The sequence below is a fragment of the Perca fluviatilis genome, chromosome 20 (assembly GCF_010015445.1).
Source record: "Perca fluviatilis chromosome 20, GENO_Pfluv_1.0, whole genome shotgun sequence".
Lineage (NCBI taxonomy): Eukaryota > Metazoa > Chordata > Actinopteri > Perciformes > Percidae > Perca > Perca fluviatilis.
Genome location: NC_053131.1, coordinates 9,398,137 through 9,424,671, shown reverse-complemented (window position 1 = coordinate 9,424,671; position 26,535 = coordinate 9,398,137). Strand labels below are relative to the sequence as shown.

Sequence of the window (26,535 nt, the reverse complement as noted above, 5' to 3'; positions counted from 1 at the left end):
AATTCACTTAGCACACATGGCCTTGTTACACTCAGACAGCTGAGAGTGACAGTTCCCTGCTGAAAAACAACGGAGAAACAGAGCTGGCATTTAGTTTGTGAATAACTCAACTTCGATCCTGTGAGTTAATTCACAGCTATGTAACTACACCACTACTATACGCTTAACAATAGGCATTGCAGTTTAATGACTTAATACGACATGGTTTTTCTGCCGCCAACAGGAGTTCCTATTTTCCTTTTTGAGAGCACCAACGTCTTTACTACTTCAAGATAAACCATCTGTAAGCCTTCAGTCACGTTTTGTGGATGTTTTCACAGAAAAGGGAGTAGGATCCGGCTGCAGCAACCTCCATGTCCAGGATGCAGGTTGGTTACTTGGAAGCTGCAGAATTTTAATGGACATTCCTCTTCATGGACGTCTTTTGTGCTCAAGTGCTGTTGAGCAGAGTGAGCCTGACCCTGTAGCTCATGTGGGGCTTCGCATTAGCTCCAACCAACCTGGGAGGTCCCACTTGGTCCCACACTACTTGTGATGGTGCAGTGGATTTGACACTTGCCTTTGGTGTGGGAGACCTGCGTTCGATTCCCCCTGCAATACACCAACCAATGTGTCCCTGAGCAAGACACTTAACCCCTAGTTGCTCCAGAGGCGTGCGACCTCTGACATATATAGCAATTCTAAGTCGCTTTGGATAAAAGCGTCAGCTAAATGACATGTAATGTAAACAAACCATTTAAGTTACCTTTGTAAATAACAGTATATATAGTCGACGATTCATTTAGGGGATTGCTCCGGTGCCGCCGGATGTCACCAATTTTTGGCCAAATGTCCGTCACATTTGGACTATGGTTACCTGCTCCTCAGATCTCTGCAGGGTAAATCCAGACAGCTAGCTAGACTATCTGTCCAGTCTGAGTTTTCTGTTGCACGACTAAAACTACCTTTTAACGTACACATGTTCCACCAAAACAAGTTCCTTCAAGAGGCTGTTTAGCAGAGGCACCGTCATTGTGTCTGGGGCTTAGCTCCGCCCAAGACGATTGTGATTGGTTTAAAGAAATGCCAGTGAACCAGGGCACGTTTTTCTCCCATCTCGGAATGCTGTGTGGGGCTAGCCAGACCTTCCCCCGCAGCGCTGTGGAGGAAGGTCTGGCAATGTGAGACTATACGTAACATAAAAACATTGGATCTCTCTGGGTGTCGGACTGTCCGTCAGACCAACCAACAATATTAAACTTTACCCTGGGTTCTGGTTTTTCACCATTTTTAGACATTTTATAGAATAAATGAGAACTTGATCATTCTAATAACTCTTAATATATTAACAGACTACTTGACAATGAAAATACATTTTAGTTGCAGCTCTAGACAAGAAATGGTGCACTGCTTTGTGTTGAAAGTTTTTCCTGAAGTTTTGTACAGTCTTGTCTTGTTGCCCTTATGCTCTCTTGGCAAGCAGAGTCTGGGAACGAGGCCAGGGGAAATGAAAGCAGGGTGCCATTAAAGTCAATGAGGGGGCGCAGGGAAGCAGTGTGGCACTGAAAGACAAGATGGAGAGCTTCCCGGCTGTGGGATGTAAACCTAAAACACACATATAAACCTGCAGTGTTCCCCTTGAGAGACTCTTAATCTGACATGTCTGCGGTGGAGCACAGATCAGCGGTGCCTTTCACACACAATCGCATCCACTTTAAATCACAGATACAACACTGTTGTCTGTTGTGGCGTATTTTACAACGAGGATGTAACTCGGAACAGATAAATTTGCTGGTTTTAGGTTATTTAAATATTTGCGGTGGCACAGTGGAGGCGATTCAAAGACTGTGCCTCTGTTGATTTGTAGTAAGATATGGAAAGAAAGAATATAAAGTCAGCTGAGTGACGTGGACTGTGTGGAAAGATCTTTTGCAGCTGGATTGTAACGCAAAACACAAAAACAAATAGCTTCATAAAAGGTTATCTTCTTTACTAGAGAGCATGCGGTGGGTTGTAACATAAAGGTTTGACAGGCAAAATAGGGCATGAGCTGGTTTTGAACAGAGCAGCTTTTATTCTATTAACTCTTTGCTATTTTGGTTCTGGGTTCAGGTAGTTGAAACAGGTATATGAAAGGAATTTCATCAAAAGATATTTCACATTGCAATGCAGACGCCCTCTCGAGGGAGATACGTACCCTGGTGAAAAGCCTTTTTTTGGCTTGCTGGATCTTTTCTATCACAAAGGCAGCAGCCTGATTACCCCCCCCCCGCCTCCCAGACTGTGCAAACCCCTCTCATCTCGCTCTAAAAACAAACTTCAAATCAAATCAAATCTCTAAACGAGTTTTGTTCAGTTCAGTCGCTGCTTTAATTTCACACCAAATGCCAAAAGACTAATTTTGCGTGAGTGTTTGCATTGTTAATCATGTTATCCCGTCTCATTTTAATCAAGCCCAAACAAGCCAACTCCCATCAGTTCCACTTTCACGTCTTGTCTGAATTAACAATGATTGCTAAATTTGAGCGATGGCAAAGAGTCAACTTTTACTAATAAAGCCCTGGGTTGAATTAGAAACAAATTTTTTTGCTTTCTGATTTAATGTGCAGCTTGAAGTACCAGATGGAGTTTGCCAAGTAGGAAAGTTGAATTCAAGTGCAAAAATTTTTAGCGCGTGTCAGAAGACTTTGACGGCCTCACAGAAGTTAAAGTTCTTTTCGGTGTCACCTTACTGGCAAACAGTTTGTCCTTTCTGTTTTTTGTGATTAACAAATTTTACAAACAACAAGCAAAACATATAATTCACAGCACGAACGACCCCCCCTCCCTCGTCATCACCACCCACCCAGACAAAAATCAAGAAAAGATGACACCATAACTACAATAATCAAGACCATACATGAACAAATAACAAAATAGATACTAAACTATAAACCACATAAACATATGTAGAAATGTCAACGCCATAAGCCCATCATACACGTCTCTCCGCAGCACAAAGCTTCTTGGGAGTTTAAAAACCTTCCCCTTTTTCCCCGTGTAGACAGCCAATGTGGTGAACTGTTTATATGCCCGCCACCCAGGCCATCTCACAAGCCCACTCCTGGATGAAGGGATCCCTTCAATTCTTCCATCCCCTTAAAATAATCTGTCTGGATATCATTAAACTAGTTTGGACCCAGCTTCTTATGTGTTTATCTATCCCGCTTAGGACTGACCCATCTCCCAGAACAGTGTGTCCCGTCTTAATGCAGCAAACACGTTATACTCCAATGAGCTAAAACCAGAATGATTTGGGACTGGAGTTTGTTCTTACGTCACCCTGGTGAGCTATGGGAGTGCTGCTCTGTGGTTGTTTACCTTGGTGGTGTTGAGTTTGCTGTGGTGCAGTTCCAGGACATGCAGGGCTGCCTGCAGGTTGGCCTGAGGCTCTGACAGCTCCATCTTGATGGGCCGCAGGCAGTGGACGTCGGGAGGTGACAGGTACATTCGCAGCAAGGACAGATAAACCTGAAGGGGAGGATTACAGCTGTTAATGCTTAACCTATCTGAATCAGAATCTATATCACTTGACCAGAAATGTGTCATGATGAAGGAACAGGACCCCACACACAGGACTGTAGTATATCATGTGAGGGTGCTTTCACACCTGCCTCGTTAAGTACGGTTGAATCGCGCTAGAGTTGGTTTGCCCCGCTGGTGCGGTTCGTTTGGCAGGTAAGAATGCGGCAATCGCACTCGGGGGCGCACCAAAAGCGGACCAAACAAGCGTACCGAGACCTGCTTGACGAGGTGGTTTCGGTACGCTTTCAATCCAACTCTGGATCGGTTCGTTTGTGGTGAGAACGTGATCCGACCTCGGACTGCACCGACTACATGCACTCCGCGAGTCTGAGCTAATGTCTCCTGTAGTCAGGTGTGCTCTGCAATCTGCGACAGCACACTGTAGCAGCTTGCAGTGTTCCTCTCACAGAAATAGACAGCAGTCAAGCTCGCCACACACAGCTCACTCGCATCTCCGTGGTCAAACCAGCTGGCCCTAGACAGTTGGAGACAGACGCCGGCAGAGCAGAGCAAAGTGTCGGTGAGCAGACGCAGTAACGTCGCTCGCGAAACAATGTCTGATTATTTCAAATGAAATGAGCAGGTTTGACCATGGAGATGCAAGAAAGATGCACTAGTCCAGACAGGACCTTCTTTCCTGTATTTACTGTCTTGCTCCCGCCCCCAGACACATCCGACCAATAAGAGGAACGTTCTTGCGTGATTTGTAATGATGCAATTTGGTGCGCTTGGATTTTTCCAGGTGTGAAACCAAACCGAACCAAGGGCAAACTGCTCCAAGTTTACAAACTCATCAACTGATTTTGGATTAAGGCAAACACACTATAGGTGTAAAAACGCCCTAACACAATAATGAACAACTACTACCGTATTTTCCGCACTATAAGGCGCACCGGATTATAAGGCGCACCTTCAATGAATGGCCTATTTTAGAACTTTTTTCATATATAGGGCGCACCGGATTATAAGGCGCATAGAATAGAAGATACTGCAGTCAAACGTTTGACTGGGGTTGCGTTATGCATCCACTAGATGGAGCTGTGCTAAAGGGAATGTCAACAAAACCGTCAGATAAAGTCAAACTTTATGAAGCGTTCACTCCGTTCACTCCCTCCTTATAACATTTAAATCTAAGTGGTCCGAGAAAATGGCGATCGTCTCAACGTGGTCCCTGACATGTTGTCATCGGCTTGTCCGCTTCCATTGGCCATATCAGAGGCAAACCTGAACGGATTGGCTAATATGAGCTACCAATCGAAAGCTTAGAAGCTAGGGAATACGATGACGCCCACATCGATCATGTAGCGAGCTGGGCAGAGAAGCTAGCGGCGATGACAAGTGCGGAAATGGAACACGTTTTCCGTTGTGATTCGGCCAGAAACACTTAACTTGTGGCCTAACAGATCGTTTTGGAATATAAAGCTTGGATATTACATTTCCTTGGACTCTTGTGGATTTATGAAAATCAAGTTTTGGCCAAAATACCACTTTGTTGCTGAAAGGACAACGAAATCAGGTATGGACGCACTCTCGACACCTGCACAGATTATGGCTGAATTGTTTTATTGTAAATTGTTTACTTTGTAACAGTTGTGTAACTGCTATAAATCATCGTATGCTTTGTATGTGGGCTTAAATTAATCATTAGAGGCTAAGCTTTCAATTGGTGTGTCGCATGGCTGTATATTTTGAATATTTAATGCTTTAAAGTTGTAAAAACGCGAATGAGTGGAAGTTTTATCGAGGTTACAGCGACGCAGTGTCCCGTCAACGGGGCAGTGATCCGAGAGGTTGATCCATATATAAGGCGCTCCGGATTATAAGGCGCACTGTCGTTCTTTGAGAAAATTAAAGGCTTTTAAGTGCGCCTTATAGTGCGGAAAATACGGTACTTACTACTACTACTACTACAGAATTAAAAAAAAAGATAAAGTAAGATAAAACAAGATATAATATTTGCCAGGATACAGGAGAAAGAAAATATTAGATAAGATAAATTAGACAAAAAAAATTTGATTTAAATGTTCAACAGGAATCTTATTTTTTTTTGACCGTTTTCTGACGAGAGGAACAGCAACGACTCATTGATTTTCCCCTTGTTTGGTCGCAGAGTCAAGCAACATTTTTATACACATAACAGACATGTTAGCTTTTACATAGAACTGGCAATGTGCCTGTCATTGGGAGATTGAGCCATAAATAATCCATTATATTTAGTAGCACTTTTTGGAAACACAAAAGCACTTAACAGAAGGCAGCAGAGTGTACAAAATGTAAAAAGTGGTCTTTAAAAAAAACAGACAACAAAATTCAAGAGGACAAGGCAAAGAAACATATTTTTTTCTGAGAAATTAATAAAATCCGGAATAAAACACTGAAAGCTACTTACATCTTTATTCCCTTCGACTAAACTGTTGTAATGGCCGTGACAGTATCTGCAGAGCATACAGAGAGAAAAACCATGAGCAAAGACAGAAGTTCTGCTTATGTTGGACGAACATGCTCACAGCACTGTCACAACATAATCAGGACGGCACAATTAAGTCAAATGATTCAGCTGTGGCCCTTTATCCTTATTTTGCTGCATGCAGGCTCGCAACTAAATTATGATTTCCGGGCAAAAAAACAACAACAATTTACTCCATTCACAAACTGACTGTTTATAGACTATTTTACAGTCAGAAATGAATTCCTTTTCATCGTTAGTCAAATTGGCTGCTGGAGTTAGCAGACATTTGGCCAGCGGTTGGTGTTGATTTCCCAGCCAGGTATACTGCAGGTTTGTGTGGTGTTTGCAGGCGTACTCACTCTTCAGCCATGCGCGTGTCTCTCAGGATGTGCACATAGATGAAGAGCGCCTGCTCGTGTTTACCCATCCGACCCAGCAGCAGAGCCCGTTCCTCCAGCAGACCTTGGAGATGGAAAACCAGGTCAAAGGGGGCAAGTTTACCCTTCAGCTTAAACGTATATAACTTGGCTAAAACCTTACAACACTTTACTTGAAGGTATCTACATAAGAGTGACATGACACTGTCATGACACACGAACCCTAACCCTAACTTGTCATGACAAAAACCGAATGACACTTACTAAAAAGAAGCGTTATGTCATAAACGTTTATGACTGTTTCTAATGTTTATTACACGTTCATGACAGTGTCATGTCCCTCTGATGTAGATACCTTCAAGTAAAGTGTATCCCAATTTTCTCTTGCTTGTCTGTTTTTGATTTCATTTTGAGGTTACTATCAGCTGTGTACTTATCTATGTATTTACATTCTGTTCTCACATTATTTTACTTCTTGCTATTTAACCTGACTTCCAGCGCTTTTCTCTTTTTTTAAACTCCAGGCTGTGTGTGCATCTTCAAGTACCTGCTGTTAGATGAGGTTTGGGGGAGGGATTAAGGAATGTGCTGTAATTTTTTTATAGTGTCTTGCAGACACTGTACAAATGTGTGTATTTGTTAAAAGAAATAACATAATAAAAATATTTGAAGAAAAAAAAACTAAAAAAATAAAACTTTATAACTGAGAACATTTGTACATGAGGTATAAGAACGAAATTCAATTCTTAGTTTTTTAAGCCCCTTGAGGTAAATTTATGATTTGTGATACTGGCCTGTATACATAATATTGACTTGACTGAACATATATAGTGATATTAAAATCGATTCGGTTCACTTTGAACTTCTACACATTTCTGTATCAAACAACTAATTTCCTTTCATACTCGAGGTGTAAATGCTTTAGACATAATTTTAACAGGATCAAAAAAGGATCATTAAGTGAAATGTCAGCTTCTTCAATAACAAGACCCGCATCCTTGTTTGTATTTGTTAAGCAAACAGAAGGAAATGGGTTGTTTGTCCACTGCGTAAGCCACAGCTCTTACCGTCAAAGGGAAAGTCACTGATGAGTCTGGCTGGCTCATAGCTGGTAGAAATATCCAGGAAGGACAGTAGCTTGTTCCTGAACTCTCCCAGATCACCTTCCTCCTTCCCCGCAGCAACAGCTGGAACTCCTGCAACAGCACAGAGGTTTTTTATTACAGGTTATATTAGCCTAGGGCTGGAAGGATCGGTCCATTAGTTGAACCACACAACGGTAATCTGCAACAATTTTGATAATAAACTAATATTTCTATTCATTTCTTTCACTGGTTCCTCCTCAAAAGTAAATATTTGCTTTGCTTTTCTTAGTCTTCTGTGATAGTAAGTTGAATTTCTTTTGAGTTTTGGACTGTTAGACAGACAGAATAAGCAATTTGAAAACATTGTTTGATTTCGGGAAACTGTGACGGGCATTTTGTTTTACAATCTCATGACATTTTATAGACCAAATGATTAATCAAGCAATTAAAAACAGATAGTAATATATAAAATAAGCAAGGTTACAACACTGTAGTATCAATGATTGAGTACATCAAGTGTTTCAAAAGGTGCGTGTACATACATAAGCGTGTGTGTTGCTTCTAGTTTTCCTATAGTTCCAGTTATTGACACACTGAGGTGATAAAATGAGTTGACATGTTTGTAGTATTCCCACTGGTGTAGCCTATTCTCGTGCAGCAGATGCAACATACCGTTGTTTTTATCCACCATTCTCTTGCCATCACCCTCATAACGTGGCTCCAAACGCCAGACCTGCTGGTTATTGGAGGATCTTCTAATTCTGGTCTGGTAATAGTCACATGAAAGTCACCAGCCATATTGCAACAAGCTAGTTTAGCGTAGCATGCCTGACTGGAGTAGAGTGTTTTTCTTTGGGAGTGGGAGGGGCAGACAGCATGTTGCCTGTTACGTCGTTTGGGCTGCCTTGTTGAGCACACATTATACAACATGACACTTTATATTGTGTGAAATATAATGACGTGTAGGCGGCCATCAAGCGTTTATTCAACACTTTTGAAAGCCAGATACGGTGTTTTTAACCAACTCCTGGAGCTATCGTTAGCACACAATTGAAGCTCTTTTTTTCTAAATGAAATATGATTAGTATTAGAATACGTGTATCGCTACTCCCCTGTGATTTTTACTAGTTTTTAAGATTATTTTTTGGGCATTTCTTCAGGCCTTTATTTGTATAGGACAGACTTGAAAGGGGAGCGAGAGGGGGGAATGACATGAAGCAAAGGGCCGCAGGTCGGAGTTGAACTCGCGGCCGCTGCGTCGAGGAGTAAACCTCTATATATGGGCGCCCGCTCTACCAGGCGCCCACTAGTTTTTAACTTTGCTACTTAATCAATAAACTATCATCCCTGACCAAAAAGGTACCCTGTGGAGTTTTTAACCACAAGTGGCACCACAGACTAATGTTTTTATCCTGTTTTGTTTGTCTTGTGCACGGCCATGGTGGCACACTTGCCCGAGCATGCAGCGTGGTTCACATCCTGCTAATGGTTTTACAACATTTTAGTGACTGACAGCTTGTGGTGGTAACACGCCAACGAAGACAGTAAAGAAGAAGACTGCCAGCAAGCAAACACGGATGTAAACAATGCAGGTTTTCAAATATGTAAAAGTCGGCTTTGCAGATTTTTATGAAGGAAGGAAATTCTGTTTTTATCTTTACAAGAAAGCTCCAGAAGAAAACTCAACAGGGCAGAGTTGAGGTGAACCTGAAAATTACACTGATACAGCAAGTATAAATAATGTATATAAAACTGAATAATCTCTGAGGAACAATATCTTAATATCACAGACTGTGTTCTGCAATACGCTTCATAACGCAACGTGAAGCAATAACCTGTCCCAGGGACAGATTTATCTATTTAATTAGTTGCTTTTATTAGTTTATTTCTTAGACAGAGGGCACATTAAGCATCCCTGGAAATGTAGCCGTCAGACAGGTTCATTTCACTACACGGCCTCTGGGCGATCATTAAAAAAGCCCAAATTGAGAGACAGATGGATTCCTCAAGTCTTGACACAGGCTATATCTGCACAGCATTGAGAGACAACTATCTGGATGAGTAAGCAAAGGCAAACTGAAGCCATCTGCAGTGATGTAATGACATGGAAATCCTACGATAAATTAGAATTAGGCTCTTTTGGCATTAAGAGGATATTAAAGGCAGAGGGTCACGTTGCCCTGCAGCTCAGTCACAACAGTTATACACTTCCATATAAAAGCATTCCCTTTACTTTCAGGTAGAACTGAATGTTAAGTATCAGTCAGTGCCTCCAATTTCATATCTTTATCAGGATGAAAATAGATAAAAATCATAGTTTTTAAAGAGGTAAAAATGTAACTATAAAACTTTGTATGATTTTTTTTAAGGGCCTGCAGATACTAACTTAACCCTTGTGTTGTCCTCCCGGGTGAAAATCAACACTTTTTTCGACACATTTTTCAATGATTTTTTTAACGTTTTTGTCGCTTCTTAAAACATTGTTAGTGCCTTGTTTGACACTTTTTTCAACGCTTTATTCTGCTGTTTTCTAGGCTTTTAGTCGCTTTTTCAATGATTTTGGCACTATTGTCACTTTTATATGTCATTTTAGTCAACATTCTTTGACGTTTTCTTTAAACAGTTTTATTGCGAAGAGCGCTGCGTTGAACCCTCCGTGTTATTTTTGGGCAATTTTGTTGAAAGAAACCCACATTTCTGATATGGAAAACTTTGAAAAGGGGTCAGACTTGACCCGAGGACAACAAGAGGGTTAAGTGAACAAAGTATTGTCTTGATCGTACCTTCTGGCAGTGAGTTGAGGTACTGTTTCATGAGGCCTTGAACCCTCTCCAGGTAGAGCTGGATCAGCACATTGTGAAACTCTGGGCCCTTATCATCCCACACGTAAATGATGTGCTCCAAATATGGGATGGCGAGCTCCTTAAAGCCCTCCTTCAGAAAGTTCAGCACCTTGTCTCTGGGCAGAGTCTCCACCTCTGTCAGGTCCTCGGTGAAGATCTGGACAGGAAGAGAGATTTTTAAAACTACAGGAGAGCTTTCTTTATGGTAAATGGACATACAATATAGTATAAGGGGCTATTGTCATTTTGACAACTGTAGGTTATGTGAAGTAAAAAAAAAGGCACAAAAAAGAATGAGCTTCCATCTATTACCAAATAGCAACACATATAAAAATGTAATGCAATGTACAACATTCATATAGAACAAAACAAATAACTGAACTCTTATCTAACATTTTGTGTAAATCTCTGTGTCCCACCTTCAAGCCATCCTCAGGACAGATCTTCAACACCCAGGGAGAAAACTCAAAGATTATTCCCAAATTCTCCACTCCTGTGTGTGTGTGTGTGTATGTGGGAAGGGGGGGGGGAGAGGTGGGGACAAAGCATGTGATCAAGCTTATAATCAGCAATCCGCTTTAGAAAACTTCCTTTCAAGGAGACACATGCAGCACTTTACCATCAATACAACAATGATTTAGAGTTATTGGCACAGCTGGTGTTCCACTTCCATATCTTGTAATTGTAATATTTATCGCAATACAGTACATGCAATAATTAGTCAATTAATCAAGTAGTGCATCAACAGAAAATGAACTGGCAACCACTTCATAATTTAAGTCATTTTTTCAGCAAAAAGTCTTCCAGATTTGTCCCATTAGTTGGACAAAAAAAAACACAGACATCAGAGATTTTACAAGGTCACCTTAGACATTATTGTGACAGTTTATAGACCAAAGATTGCGTATTTATGAAAATGATCATCTTCAATTAAAGAGTAAGTAATATTCCAAAACATATCCAAGCAAGAACCAGTTGTTGTCTTGACCTGAACAAGTTTGAGACCCAGTGTTCCCCACATGTTGAAAACGTATTTGTGATAGATCTGCCAAAAATGGATTTTGAAACGTATTGTTATTCCAAAAGCATCATTCCAGTTTAGTATAACGGCGTTCTTTATTTGTTTGTAGTTGGTAGAAAGCAGAAAAAAAAAGAAAAAAAAACGTGCTTTATAATGCATTACTACCATTAACAAACTGAACCACTGCCAAGGAGGTTGAAAGCCTCTACACAGCTTTTGATATTTTTTCAATTGGGTTTTATTTCACAGGCAATTTACTGGATTGAGTTTTAACACATTAAAAGGCTGATGGGAAGAAAAAAAAAAAAAAAAAAAAATACCAGCATTTTTTTCTACAGCCCAGAGAAAATCGTAAACTTAAAAAAAATCTCTTTGTGACCAAATGCAATGCTTTTTATGAGAAGTAGTTTAATTTTTAAACTATAACAAAACCCGGGCACTTACAATACAACAATGGTATTAAAAAAGGCTTCTAATCATCTCCATCATGGGCTTACTCTACAAGAGACAGTGTAATGACCCAACCATTATACCACACTGTCACAATTAATCTGAAACTTTAATTTCACAGACAGACACACAGGCACGCACACACGCAGGAGTGCACACACACACACACACACACACACACACACACACACACACACACACACACACACACACACACACACACACACACACACACACACACACACACACACACACACACACACACACACACACACACACACACACACACACACACACACACCTTTAACTGCCAAGTATCCGGTACATACTTTTATCTTGCCATCACTGGTGCAGAGGTTTATAAGTGATTGACAGAGTAAATACTGACACATGGGTACAAAACCCTGTCTTTTAGTCAGTGCCAGACATATGAAAGAGTGCAGATCATGACATGCGACAGACGATACATTTCATCCAACATCCACAATCAATCAGGGTGAAAGTTCTCTCAGAGCCTTTCCCAAAATCACCCCAACAAATTTTAACATAGCTAGCGAAGATGACAACTTTGGCACTAAGTCAAAACAGACAGTAAGTTGGCCGTTGATCCTTACCCAGTCTTTGAAGGTACTGCACCGTTCGCTCATGGCCCTTCAGTGGAGAGTTGGCCTTGGTGGACTGGTCCAGCAGCACCTGCAGAGCTGCGGGAGGGCAAACGGGGTGAGGAAAAACGAAGGGAGAGAAGGGCGAGAGAGAGAGAGGGCAGCAAGGGGAAATGTGAGATTAGTTTGAGTGATGGAAAGTAGAGAGATGTCATCTACTCTGTGGCGTGCACTGCGTTACGCAACTCTTTTGTCAACAGAAATTGGATGAAGCACATGCACGGTGTTAATTGTTGAACAGGAACAGCTGGTTTGAATTGAGGGGCAGACCCGAGCAGCATGACATCAGAAGCACAAATTGCAGCAGGTCAATTAAAACCAGCTGCCGCTCACAGCGAGAACAGCCCAGAATCTGCCGCAGAATCCCACCAGAAACCAAATAACATTAAGACAGCTCTGATCTACGAGGATGACGAGTCGACCGCATGCAGGAACTGTGTAGCCCGACAGAGCAGTTCCACAATGTGCCCAGAACACAGCTTTGTTACAAGCACATAACTGGTACCTATTGAATTAAAACATGATGGAACAATTCAGCATACAATGGCTCTTGAATTTGAATTGGGAGGTACTGTAATGAGGAGGCCGCTGACAAAGGCCGATGTAGGTCTGGCAACAAGTGAGCCGTCACTTAAATACGAAACTCCAAACTCAACACCAATTCGAAGGTGAAATTGGGACCAGATGTTTCAGTGTGTGTTATTGTTGTGTGCTCAGTTGTCATGCTGAGGCCTGCAACGGAGGAACAACATTTTGGTGAGTAAAACTAAACTCCGATATCAGTCATTATCCAGCTGATTGACTTATCTGTTGTCTGCTGCTTGATTATTCATTTCCCACTTCTAAAACAATGCTTTATCACATCGGAAATTGCATTGGAAAAAGTAAACAAATTTAGTACAAATTGAGTTTTTATTTAAAAATGTGTATAAAATGCAGCTCTATCTCCAGCAATCGCTTACTTTCAAAATGTGACTTAAGTAAAGCATTAGCAGCAAAATGTACTTAAAATGGTGAAATAAAAAAAGGACTTATGTGATGGATTATACTATTATCATTATTATTACTGATGCATTAACATGTATGGAGCATTTCAATCGCTAACATACTACTTATTTAGCTATATATTGTATGTTGGGTAATTTAACCTGTGTTGATGCATCATATTTTATTAATTGATCTAGACCCCCCTTTAACCAGGACAGCAAAAAAAAAATCATAGAGAGTAAAGTACTAAACATTATGTGACACTGAATTGACGTTCCTTCAAGCCGGTGTAAACCCTTCCTGTACAACAAGCCGCTGGTCAAGCTTTGTTTCTTGATTCAAACAATATTGAGAATTTGTTAGAGAAGCAAAGAATAATCCTGTTTTTTTATTCCCAGTATTTTTGAAAGGGGGGTTTGTTAAGCAATGAGTTAAAATACATGGAGGGAATCTTGGCAGCACTTTTTTTTTTGAGGAAAAGAAACTTCAAGCAACAGGGCAGTGATCACGTTTAGACTTTTCCTTAGTAAGATCAAAAAAAACAGCTAACATTTCTTTCCTTGTATTCAAAATAAGATCCAATTATTAAGGGTTTATTTTATTGGAGTGAGCAGGTTGGTCAGTTTGGCTCTGTGTTGAATTAAGGTCAGTGCACATGTCTTTAGAATTACAGATATCAGTCAACTCATCCAAATGAAAGAGAGAGAGTGAAATGATACCCCTGTAAACAGAGCTAACAGTGTATGTACACATATGTCTGGATGTGACTCACAAAATGTATTTATCAGATATATAAAGTCTTGTTCACATATATGTACATGCCTGTTTTTATGATATATTTTCATGTTTTTTGAAATACAAATTGCGCCTTCTACTTGCTTATGCAGCTGGAAATGGCTGTTACCCATTCATGCAAAAAAAGCCTATTTGAACTTGCACTTGAACTCAACAGAACGAAAATATCTGCCAGTTTTCCAGGAAAGCCGCAACAGCTGAAGGTGTATTAAAAGCCAACCGTTCAAATGAATTATTACACTTACACTTCACAAATCACACATAAACAGAACTGGGTTAAAAGTAAAAATCACCATATAAATTGTTCTTTTCAAGTAAGGCAGATCACTTCTTTTGTTTGTGTCAAGAAAATGCATAAAATATGCCCGGCTTTTAATACTGCTGGCAGAATTTTTTTTATTTTACAGTAAAAAAAAGCAACATTTTTAACAATCTTTTAGACGGTTGTCTTTTTCTCACAGGACTTGACAAAACAAAGGATTAATATCTTGAGATCTGTTGCAAATCACTGCCTATTCAAGAATACAGTGGTATGAAAAAGTTAAGGCACCTCTCTGAGGCTGCATAATAATTTACTCTGTCGTCACAGAAAATGATCACAGTGGCATGCCATTCATTTTCTAATAAAAACTGAGTACTGGGGTATTTTCCAGACAAAGATTTTTAGTGTAGCAATATTAAGTTGTATGAAATTAAATCAGAAATTTGGGCACCCTTGTCATTTTGTTGATTTGAATACCTGTAACTACTTAGCACTGATTAATTGGAACACACAATTGGTTTGGTGAGCTCATTAAGCCTTGAACTTCATAGACAGGTACATCCAATCATGAGAAAAGGTATTTTTAAGGTGGCCAATTGCAAGTTGTTCTCTTTGACTCTCCTCTGAAGATTGGCAACATGGGGGCCTCAAAACAACTCTCAAATGACCTGAAAACAAAGATTGTTCAACATTATGGTTTAGGGGAAGGCTATAAAAAGCTATCGCAGAGATTTAAGCTGTCAGTGTCCACTGTGAGGAACATAGTGAGGAAATGGAAGACCACAGGCACAGTTCTTGTTAAGACCAGAAGTGGCAGGCCAAGTAAAATATCCGAGAGGCGAAGGATGGTGAGAACGGTCAAAAACAGCCCACAGACCACCTCCAAAGACCTACAATGTCATCTTGCTGCAGATGGTGTCACTGTGCATTGTTCAATAATTCAGCGCACTTTGCACAAGGAGAAGCTGTACGGGAGAGTGATGCGGAAGAAGCCTTTTCTGCACGCACGCCACAAACAGAGTCGCTTGAAGTATGCAAACGCAGATTTGGACAAGCTAGCTTCATTTTGGAATAAAGTGCTGTGGACTGATGAAACCGATTGAGTTATTTGGTCACAACAAGGGGCGTTATGCATGGCGGCAAAAGAACACAGCGTTCCAAGAAAAACACTTGCTACCCACAGTAAAATTTGGTGGAGCATCATGCTGTGGGACTATGTGGCCAGTGGTGGTACTGGGAATCTTGTTAAAGTTGAGGGACGCATGAATTGCACTCAATATCAGCAGATTCTTGAGAATAATGTTGAAGAATCAGTCACAAAGTTGAAGTTATGCTGGGGCTGGATATTTCAACAAGACAACGACCCAAAACACTGCTACTCGGGCATTTATTCAGACGAACGAAGTGCAATGTTCTGGAATGGCCATCCCAGTCCCCAGACTGAATATCATTGAAAATTCTGTGGGATGATTTGAAGCAGGCTGTCCATGCTCGGCAACCATCAAGCCTAACTGAACTGGAGAGGTTTTGTAAGGAGGAATGGTCCAAAATACCTTCATCCAGAATCCAGACACTCATTAGAGGCTATAGGAAGCGTCTAGAGACTGTTATTTTTTGCAAAAGGAGGCTCTACTAAATATTGATGTGATTTTTCTGTTGGGGTGCCCAAATTTATGCACCTGTGTAATTTCGTTTTGATGCATATTGCACATAATAATCCAATAAACCTCATTTCACTACTGAAATATTACTGTGTCCATCAGTTATTTGATAGATCAAAATGAAATTGCTGATCCAAACACCCAATTATTTATGAATGAAAATCATGGAAATTGTCAGGGGTGCCCAAACTTTTTCATACGACTGTAAAAAGAGTAATGCCTGCACAATGACTCCGAACCACAAATGTACTTATATGGACGTTTTGATTACTTGTCAGGTCTTACTACTAATACTAATAACAATTCAAGTAGCATGAAATCAAAACTTGTAAATTCAAGAGTAGGAGTTCAGAAACATCAAATATATCCCAAAAATGCAGTTGTAAAGTTGTTGGACCTGATGAAGATGCGACTGGGAAGCTCAGATTCCCGTAATTTTACACAGCTCTCAGCAATGGGTGTCTGACTAGCAAGCAGACCACATCTCTTTTAACCTTACCTTTCTGGTGCAGACCTTTCTTCTCATAGAGAATAATGAGCTCGCTGTACTTATGGGCCTTTTTCAGGACGTACTCGCTCTCCTCGATGTGGCAGTGGTTGTTTTCCAGACGAAGGAGAGGCGACACCAGGGCCACGTTGGTCTAAATGGGGAGGGGGGCAGATTATAAAAACATGAACACCACACATTCCCCAAGTTTAATCCATTCCCCCCTTGAAAGCTCAGGTTGTGTTTTGACCTCACTAATTATTTCATCCTCTCTGCTTAACGGTTTGTTTATCATTTAAATAATCTGGTGCAGGTGTTGGCACTCCAAAGCACCAATAGACCTTTTCCACGGCAGACATGTTGACATGTCATAGTAGGAAAAGCACAGGTGTATTCAAACCCATTAATGATGGCTGCATTCTACTTAGGAGAGACCCTGGTATTGTGCATGCTGACTCACTGAAATATCTTACTGGGACACTTGATGGAACTGAGCCATTGTTAAGGTTACCAATTTCAGCTGTGCTTTTCCTACTATGACAAGCCAAAATGTCTGCTGTGAAAAAGGTCCATTGTCTTGATCTCCAGTCACTCCTAGGTTATCCCTCCAGTGTAATCTGGGTCTGCCCTCGGAGTTCCTCTGATTAAATGGTGTTTATTATGCCTCCAAAGGGAAGCGCCTGGTGGCATTTTTCCTGGATCCAACATGGATTGGCTCTTCTGAACGTTAAGCAGCGGCAGAAAGACTTTAACAACGGTTTAGCTCCTCAGACAAAGCCAAACTATCCTGTGGAGAAACTTAACTTTGGCTGCCTACAATAATGATCTCATTCCAACACAAGTTACTTTCTTACCATAGATGGGGGTTGACACAGAGATTGCCTGGTAAATAGAAAGTGTTGCTTTGTTTCCCGGGCATCGACCTCCCGGAATCAAACACCAGACACCCATAACCGAAGCTAGACTTACGCTACTTTTAACTGGGAGTCAGTTTTTGTTACTTCAAAGTAAATCTGCCTGTGAGCTGCTTAACACGGAACCCATTTGGCTACGAGTGAGGCAAAGTTAACTGTTGGTGTTGCTGCCAACTTCTACAAAGTTTTCTGTGTTTGGAATTACTTCTCTGGGATATCATACCATTTTGCTCTAAGTGGACGGTGAAGACTTTCAAGTTTATTAGAGCCAGTATAACCTTTCTCATGAAATATAAACATTTGGATTATGTTCACTGACAACTGCAGGTTGGTTGTTGATCAAAAAGTATGCCATGAGTGATGCCTTAAGGAACAGAGAAAGAAACCGATCAAAATACGTCGGTTTCAAACAATCTTTCTAATAAAATGCGTTACATTTAAAATTTTAAAATTCACTGTATAATGCGACTCCTAGTGACAAAATGACAGGATAAAACAGAAACTTTTAGAAGACAGCAGATCAGTAAAGAGCAACATACTCTACAGAGCGTATTCTATAACGTCCGCAAGACATTGAATTATCAATATCAAGAAATAATTATTGTTCAAAAGGTGGCGGTCCTGACTGAAATGTCTCAATTTGTTAAATCACAACAACAACACGCACGAAGAAAGAAAGGCAAGATCGTCGTGGGCCTTACGTGCAGGTAACATTTCAGCAGGGTGGTATCGATGATCTGCAGGAGCTTTTTGCGGCTTTTAATAGTAGGCGTGCCCTCCATGAGCGGAGACGTTGTAGAAGGGTCAGAGTCATTCAGCTGTTTCACCAGGTGGCTGCGTTTCTGTGAAAATAAAAAATGATTAAAAGTTTACTTTCTTTGATTTACATCAATTAACTTTACTACTATACAAGCCTTGGGGTTTTTGTTAATTCTCCTCCAAGTAGAGCCTCATTCAAAGCATAAAAAATATGCCAGGTGCTGCGTGATATCTCTGCGCCAATTAGCAGTGCTTCGGTTGTAGGCTACTTCCACCCAATATAGTCCCAAGTCAATATCTGCCTAGGAAATCGTCTAGTCTTAATCTGCATTGCTATTTGTACTCGTTGTGAATATGAAGGCCACAAGAAGTAATTACGTTGTTTTTTTTGTTGTTTGTTGGCTCACTTTTAATCCAGACATGCTAACCGGCAACAAAGGATTCCATTGACTACGCTAAATTAAGCTAGCGGCGGCGCTGCTGGACTAAGACAATGCACTGAGACAAAAATGCATTTGCCCACCTACATAAATACAGAGGAGACGGTAAATAACCCTATTTCAACAAACAGTAGCGTATTCCTTTAAATATTTTACAATGTGGGGACGAAATGTATCACTTCCTCCATGGATTTATGCACTATACACACATACACACACACACCTGGGTGAGGTAATCGATGAGAGCGAGATGAGCCTTCTCCAGCTCTGCCCCGGACAGAGTAGGCAGAGGGTTAGGATAGTGCAGCTGTTTGCGGTAGTCCGACGGGAGCAGGTCTGGGTACAGGCCAATCACATGGGTGGGATCTGCAGGGCACACAAGGGGAAATTTGTCACACTTTGTACCACGTATGACCCTTGAGTTTTATTTTTGTAGACTTTGATTAAAAGGGGAAAAGTGATTTGAAGACAAGAGTTTATAATACAAACACACAAAAAATGCATTTAATTGACCAGACCTGAAATCAAGAGCTAATTAGAGCAAGGGAAAGTCTGTCATCACTGTGGAATAAATTCTCACAAACGCAAGATGTGACATCATTACATGTCAAAGTTAGACAGTATGTGAATAAAAACATTTCAATCGACATACACAATAGGCAACAGATGTCTAATGAGGTCAAGAAAAGAGAAAGGAAAGCAAAGTAGGCTGAATACATACATACAGATCATAAGGATAATACGGGTGAGGTTTATCACACTGGGACAAAGCCAATCACCTCATCAAAGTTGACAAAAGTACAACATATTTACTTTACTACTCCAGATGTCTAAGCTATGGGCACCCTTCCCATGCAGTGATTAGCCATGTGTTAGAGGTAAAACCAAATTAATATTACAGCACATACAAGTCTTGCAAATTTGGCCTGAATAGACAGAAACCAGGTGTCCACTGGGAGGGAGGAGAGGCCTACCTGTGCCCAGTTTGGCAAACACCTGCATGGAGTCATCAAATCTCTTCTGGCAAAACAGATTGAAGGCATAGAGATTCTGGATGTGATGTATCTGCTGCTTCTTATCGCCGTCCGAATCATCCTTCATCTTCTAGCAGAAAGAAAAATAAAGAAAAGCAAAAAATACATCATGCTACTGCAACACATGCTTCACCAGTTATTTAGCAGAATAATAGCTTTACAAAAATATGAAAACCACATGAATGGCCTTTTTTTCTTTTTTCTTGAACATGCCCCAGATTGCTAGATAAGCTGACAAAGTCCAAAGCTGTTTCGCTGTTTTCAACATACTGCTCCTAATCAAGATAAGTGTTTTGGTGTTCCATCCTCTGAGCTAAAGCACCAATTTAATCTTGAGGAATAAATAAGGTTAAATAGTGAAGTGAGTGGTTCTGCTGCTCACCGCCAGCTGCAGGGCCAGCTCAAACTGCTTGTCCTGAAGAAGCTGTCGGATCTGGGTGGCTATTGACACGGGCACCAGGCGCCACACAAAGTGGTTGCTGGCAACGTACACAATGTTTTGCCTGGGAAAGATAAGAGGGGAAAACAAGTTTAGAGAGGCTGGAACAAAAGGGTTTTCTTTGTAAGGAAGAACGGTTAATTATCAGTATCCCTATCATAATAAAGAAATAGAAAACAGCAGAATGGACTAAAGCGGAAAATCATGCATGACGCCCTTTTAAGAATGCTATGATAGGAACCAGAGAGTGGTAGCCAAGGAAAAAGCAACAATTCATTATCAAACCTGCAACTTCAAGCCAGGAGTCTTGCAGTAGCCATTGCAGGCTTTTTATTTTACCTCAAATATACTGCTGTACTGCACTGTACTGCTTGTTTGTTTTTTTACATTATAACAAGATCATTTTCACATATATTCTTGTTCAAACTATTCTGTTTTTAAAGAACCTTTTGTTGTTATAACAGCATATTATCTATCCATCTATCTATCTGGTGCAATGATGCAGCCAGCACAATGTAAAGTTACTTATTCATAAAAGTAAACAGCTAATGTCTAATGTTTGTCCTATAGTTCAGTCACAATTAGGCAACTGCAATTTGCAAGAATACACAAGGTCCTTCATAAGAATAAATTGCCAGAAACTCGTATACAGATTACAAGCGACTGCCTTACCCTGCTGAGGTGATGAAGCGCGGCCTCTGCAGCTCCACACTCTGCACCAGCAGCCTCGGCTCAAACGTCCGGATCTCCACGTACCGAGGGAGCACAGCTATGATGTACGGAGGCTGGTGCTCTGTGAACATGTATAAGGGACAAGAGTGTAAAACTTTGCGTCAACCAAAACCGAACTGCCACAGATGGGTTTGTGACATACAAATATCACATATCTTCTGCAAGTCATCAAATCTCTGTGGACTTACATACACTAGTTGTTCTTCAAGTTTATACATGGGTCTGACAATATGATTGATAATAATACAGTACAGCAAAAACTAAAAAGGGTGAAGGGAGAAAAAATATATTTTATTTATTTCTTTACAGTATTTGAAAAACAAGGTGAGGGAGAGGGGTGTGACATGCAACAAAAGGTCCTCTGCTGGAAACGTTATGTGGCATTTGCTCTAATCATTTGGCTACCAGGGCGCTCCTACAGTATATCCAGTAAAGGGCTACTTGCACTAACTTTTACCTTAGCTTACCTATCTACCATGTATTTGTTGTTGTTTCTTTTTAAAGATTATTGAGCATTTTAGGCCTTTATTTGTATAGGACAGCTGAAGACACGAAAGGGGAGAGAGAGGGGGAATGACGTGCAGCAAAGGGACGCAGGTCAGAGACGAACCTGCCGCGGTAAACCTCTATAAATGGGCGCGCGCTCTACCAGGTGAGCTATCCAGCTGCCCTCTACCATGGATTTACCTTGTGATTAAACGTTTAGTCTATTACATGTCGGAAAAGAAAAATGCCCACTATAATTTCCCAGAAGCCAAGGTGATGTGTTCAAATCGCTTGTTTTGTCTAACCAACAGTTTTGAATGTACAAATGATCAGAAAGAAGCAGCGGATCCACACATTGGAGAAGCAGGAACCGGCGTATGGATGGCACATTTGCTTAAAAATTTGACGGAAATTGAATGTTGAAAAAAGGTTTGAGAGTTTTGATGTCCACCCAACCTAAACGTTGCGTCTTGGAGCAGGTGCCCTGGCTGTAATTAAGCAGTATAGTCCTTGAGGCTAATGGGGCAGGAAATCCAGCCGGAGACAGCCATCTAGACAGGCTTTAGGTTGGGCTCGGGATGTGGGACAGCCTACACCCACAGGCCAGGGCCCAGGGCCTCTGCTCCAGCCATTGACAGTTAGGACTGTCACTTAGATGCATTTCAAACTGACCAGCACTCATCCCCTGCTGATGCACGCCTAAGCCACAATGTTGACTACATCAAAACAAGGAAATTGCAAACTGTATGAAACCAGTGCTTGGAGGCTTCATTTCCCTTTCATATTGTTCCTTTTTGCATTCCAACGGGGCACTGAAAGAGGATCCTTTGAAACAACGTGAGAGCTCATCTGCATCACTTCAGTCGCAAAGCTCATTAGTAACCGAGACATGTGGCGCCTTAGTCAAAGGGGTAAAAGATCAAAAATGATGTTTCCTCTTCTGACATGTGGAAAACAGCAGCACAGCTCAGACAGAGTGGAAAGAAAGACTTTGCGCAGGGGAAGAGGAGCTTGAGGAAGAGAAAAGAAAAGACAGACAGCTGCTGGGTGACAGCAACTGGCGATGGCAGCATTTAGGCCAAACTCTTCATCGGGTGTTTGAGCAGGTTTGGTCACATAGCAGTATATGAAACAATCGGTGTGACAGGAAGAGAATAAACTGTACCGTCACAGGCACCATACATACCAGTCAGGGAAATCAAATAGCAACAACCTGTTTCTCCTCTGAGCTTTTTTTCTCTTGCCAGTGCAGAAGGGTATTATCAAGCTCTTTAATATTAAGTTGTCTAATAAGTTATAGCAGACAATGTCTTTAGCAAAATCAATAGTTTCCAGATACCATAAACTCTAACAAAATATATCCGTTTATTTAATTGTGACTAAGATAGCTATGTTCACTTTTTGTAATGCTGTGAATTTGTTGAAGGTTTTACCGTTTAAAAAAGAAGGATAAGAAAAAAAAAAAAGAAGCTAATTTTGTATTTCCCTGAGTGAAATCAACTGCCAGGTGTGTCCCATTTTGGCAAAACATCGTCTGTGTTATCTGGAAGTCTAACCAACATACTGTAGAGAGCTGAGGGCGGATTTTTGGCTCTTGTATCTGGCATGTCTGTGTGTCCTTTTGACTTTGCAGTCAATATCAGATACAAGTTAACTCCGGCAAAGCCATCAAGACTCATAAAAGAATAGGAACAGCAACTTGGACTGGGTATGTAGTAGCTTGTTTTCCATATAAGCAGAAATAGCATAACTAAGTGTAGAATACAGAAATAGTAAATATGAAAATGCCCTCACAGTATTAGTTGTTGCGCCTCTTTCTTACCCATTGCTATAGGGATGTCTGTCCAGTTCAGGGCACACTTCTGGGTGCAAACGCCCTCTTCATTAAGCACTACAGTTAGGTCATCCTGGCCAAGAGCCACCTTCCCATCAGCCAGTGGGGCAACCAGAGGCTCCAACTGTTTCCCAGTGGGGAAGAGCTCCTTGATGGAGCCACGGCCATCCATCTGGTTGACAGGAGAGATGGCACGAGTGAGTCACAAGAACCTAGCCATAACATCTTACAAACTTCATATGAAAAGGTCAATTGTAAAGAGCTTTAGACAAACAATAAAACAAATAAAGAAAAGCTGATTAGACTAGCAATAATCCTACCAAACATTAGATGATAATACGACTAACAGGAGAAAGGAATACTAAGGAAGAAGCCCAAAATAAACACACAAATTAGACAGGAACTAATTTTATAACCGCCTGCTTCTACACTTGTCAGAAGTGGTAAAAAAGAAGAAGATGATTTTAAAGTGATACTACTTCCAAAACCTGTCTATAAAACACTACCTCAAGACTTGACAGGCACCCGCAAAATATTTGTATCAAGAGTCATGACAAGAGTAAAGCCCAGTCCACAAGGCTGCACATCAACCACAGAAAACTGAGACTTGTGCTGTGTTTTTTTGCAACATTCGGGAAAGATATGACAGTTGAGGAAAAACTGAGCATAGAGATGGAAAATGGAGAAGTGAACTATGCTGCAGGGGTGGTTTCAATGGCTGTTTCGATACTTTGTAAGCCTCTCTCACTATTAACAACACACTACAGATAAGTAAAGGCGAGTGTGAAAAGCATGGCGTTCGCCTTTGCTGTAGCACGTACCCGAATGAGGTAATAGTCTCGCTTGAAACCAACACATATGGAGTTTTCACACCAAGCCATGGACTTTGGAATGTCTGGTGCACCAAAATCCCCCTGACAGACAAAAAGACAATATTAAGATGATTAAACGTGTCAAAGGATTGGAAAAAAATAAAATAAAACTCTAAACCTGGATCAGACAGCAATGAGTCACACCTCAAACATATTACATTTTACCTGCAGCTCGTGGAACTCTCGGTCCTTCCAGTAATACAGCTGGAGCTTCTTTTTCACTGCGACACACATTCTCAACCTTTCCTCTCCTGCGCTGGTTTGCTGAAAACAAAGTAGACATGACTTCAAATTAAAGAAAATAGGAGTAGAACACAGAAATGTGGAAACAAAAGAGAAAACTAAATAGTTATGACTGTGCCATAAGATTGTAGTTTTTTTTGTACTTGATTGTATGTTTTTTTTTTTTTTTTTACTAATGTCAGACATCTAAATGTGTCTTCCTGTCTGCAGTGTGCCGATTAGGCTATTGAAGAGCAACAAACTTGACATGCACTCTGATGTCTTCTGCTCTTTATTCACGTTTTTAATTTGAGTGCTACCTAAAGAATTAGCAACAAATGTCAAAATAATGGATTTACCTATCTTAATCCTTAAGACTATTTTTTTCTTACCAAGCTGATGGTGAGCTCAAGGAAACAGTCAGCAGTAATTAATTAATATATATATATATATATATATAATGTAAATGAGTTGCAGTAAATTGGCCTAGACATGCAGGGGTGTCGGACTGGGAGGAAAAAAGGGACTGAGTACCAGGCCCAAAAATATGCTAGAATGAATAGCTGTGGATGTGGGGAGGGGACCATAGAGAATATCTTTCTACAGGGCCCAGAATTTTGTGCTACTCCCCTGTAGACATGCAAAAACACTGGTTATGACCCACTCGAAGCTTAATTTGAAAAAAACTGAATAAACCTGTTCACTTAAAGCCCCTCGGTCATAAAACAGCTTCCCATTAAGATACTGACTAATCTGTCTTTTCTCTTAAAACAGTCCACTAACCTATAACCTGTAACTGACCTGCAGGTCACAGGCGAAGAGCGTGGCTCCTTTGGCTTTGGACACTACGGTGATCTGTTGGAAGGTGAGGAGGTCATGGACGTGGATGTTGTTCTCTGCAGGAGAAAACAGGTTACTCTGACGGTTAAGAGAATGAAGATGAATGCTATGCTTTGCAGTGGTTAAAAGAAGTATTAAGACCCTTTACTTAAGCTTTAGTGCGTAACTTATTATTGAACGGCCGCTGAAGTCAAGCCATTGCCAAATGAGTTGCTACAAAGCTAATTAAGACCATCAGCTCCACACAACTCTCTCTGGATTTCTCAGTATGGCTATGATCAGAAGATTGTGGCGATGTCCGCACAGAAACTCAAGTGAAGATAATGACCTCTTCTGAAGAGTCCATCATGTTTTTTTAATCCTCCGTGTCCTCCTTGGCTACCAGCAACTATGTGTATGAGGGATGGGGGTGGTGTGCGATCACGGAAGGCTTGGATCATGTGGACGCGCCGACAGTGTTGTTGTCGTTACTTAGAATTCCTCATGGGGGAGACAGAAACTACGCACTACAGCTTTAAGTAAAAGTACTAATATCACACAGTAAAAAGACTTTAGAAGTAAAGGTCCTGAATTAAAAATGTTACTTAAGTAAAAGTATGTAAGTTTCATCGTGTAAATATACTTATTTACATAAGTATTAAAAGTAAAAGTACTCGATGCAGAAAAATCCTCACATTGTAGAAACTGTTTAATGGTCTGATCATTTCTGCTCTACTTGTAGGCCTGTATATTGTTGGGTAGTTTAATTTATAATAAAACATTGTATTTTTATAAACTACATGTGTTTTAGTTTTTGGGCATTTTCAGCCTTTATTTTGATAGGACAGCAGAAGACATGAAAGAGGAGAGAGAGGGGGGAACGACATGCAGCAAAGGGCCGCAGGTCAGAGTCGAGCCGGGCCCGCTGCGTCGAGGAGTAAAGCTCTATATATGGGCGCCCGCTCTACCAACTGAGCTATCCGGGCGCCCTACACTACATGTGTTGTGTGTGCAAAAGAATCTTCTGTTGTAAAGTAACTAAAGGTGTCAGATGAAGGTGGTGGAGTAAAAAGTACAATATTTCACTCTGAAATTAAATGTAGCGGAGTAGAAGTACAAAGTGGCATTAAAGGTCCCATGGCATGAAAATTTCACTTTATGAGGTTTTTTAACATTAATATGAGTTCCCCCAGCCTGTCTATGGTCCCCAGTGTTGTAATGTAACAGAGTACAAATACTTCGTTACTGTACTTAAGTAGAAATTTCACGTATCTGTACTTTACTTCGCTATTTAAATTTATGTCAACTTTCACTTTTACTCCACTACATTTCCTAGATAAAATGTATACTTTTACTCCGTTA

At 40.7% G+C, this 26,535-nt stretch overlaps 1 protein-coding gene across 2 annotated transcripts in view; it reads right to left on the bottom strand.

The window, feature by feature from the left end:
* vps39 (VPS39 subunit of HOPS complex) overlaps positions 1-26,535 on the bottom strand; it is a 37,274-nt gene that overhangs the window by 6,376 nt on the left and 4,363 nt on the right. The window contains exons 5-21 of one of the 2 annotated variants that reach the window (XM_039786686.1): positions 25,156-25,250; positions 24,298-24,396; positions 24,082-24,174; positions 23,249-23,432; positions 20,881-21,001; positions 20,152-20,272; positions 19,710-19,839; positions 18,959-19,101; positions 18,238-18,378; positions 16,635-16,776; positions 12,383-12,469; positions 10,717-10,790; positions 10,238-10,454; positions 7,437-7,565; positions 6,352-6,454; positions 5,933-5,978; positions 3,340-3,489 (exon numbers count right to left, since the gene is read on the bottom strand). In XM_039786686.1, the coding sequence (XP_039642620.1) occupies positions 3,340-3,489; positions 5,933-5,978; positions 6,352-6,454; positions 7,437-7,565; positions 10,238-10,454; positions 10,717-10,790; positions 12,383-12,469; positions 16,635-16,776; positions 18,238-18,378; positions 18,959-19,101; positions 19,710-19,839; positions 20,152-20,272; positions 20,881-21,001; positions 23,249-23,432; positions 24,082-24,174; positions 24,298-24,396; positions 25,156-25,250 (2,075 nt within the window). The remainder of the gene's footprint in view (positions 1-3,339; positions 3,490-5,932; positions 5,979-6,351; positions 6,455-7,436; positions 7,566-10,237; positions 10,455-10,716; positions 10,791-12,382; positions 12,470-16,634; positions 16,777-18,237; positions 18,379-18,958; positions 19,102-19,709; positions 19,840-20,151; positions 20,273-20,880; positions 21,002-23,248; positions 23,433-24,081; positions 24,175-24,297; positions 24,397-25,155; positions 25,251-26,535) is intronic. The other variant, XM_039786687.1, reaches the window with a different exon arrangement.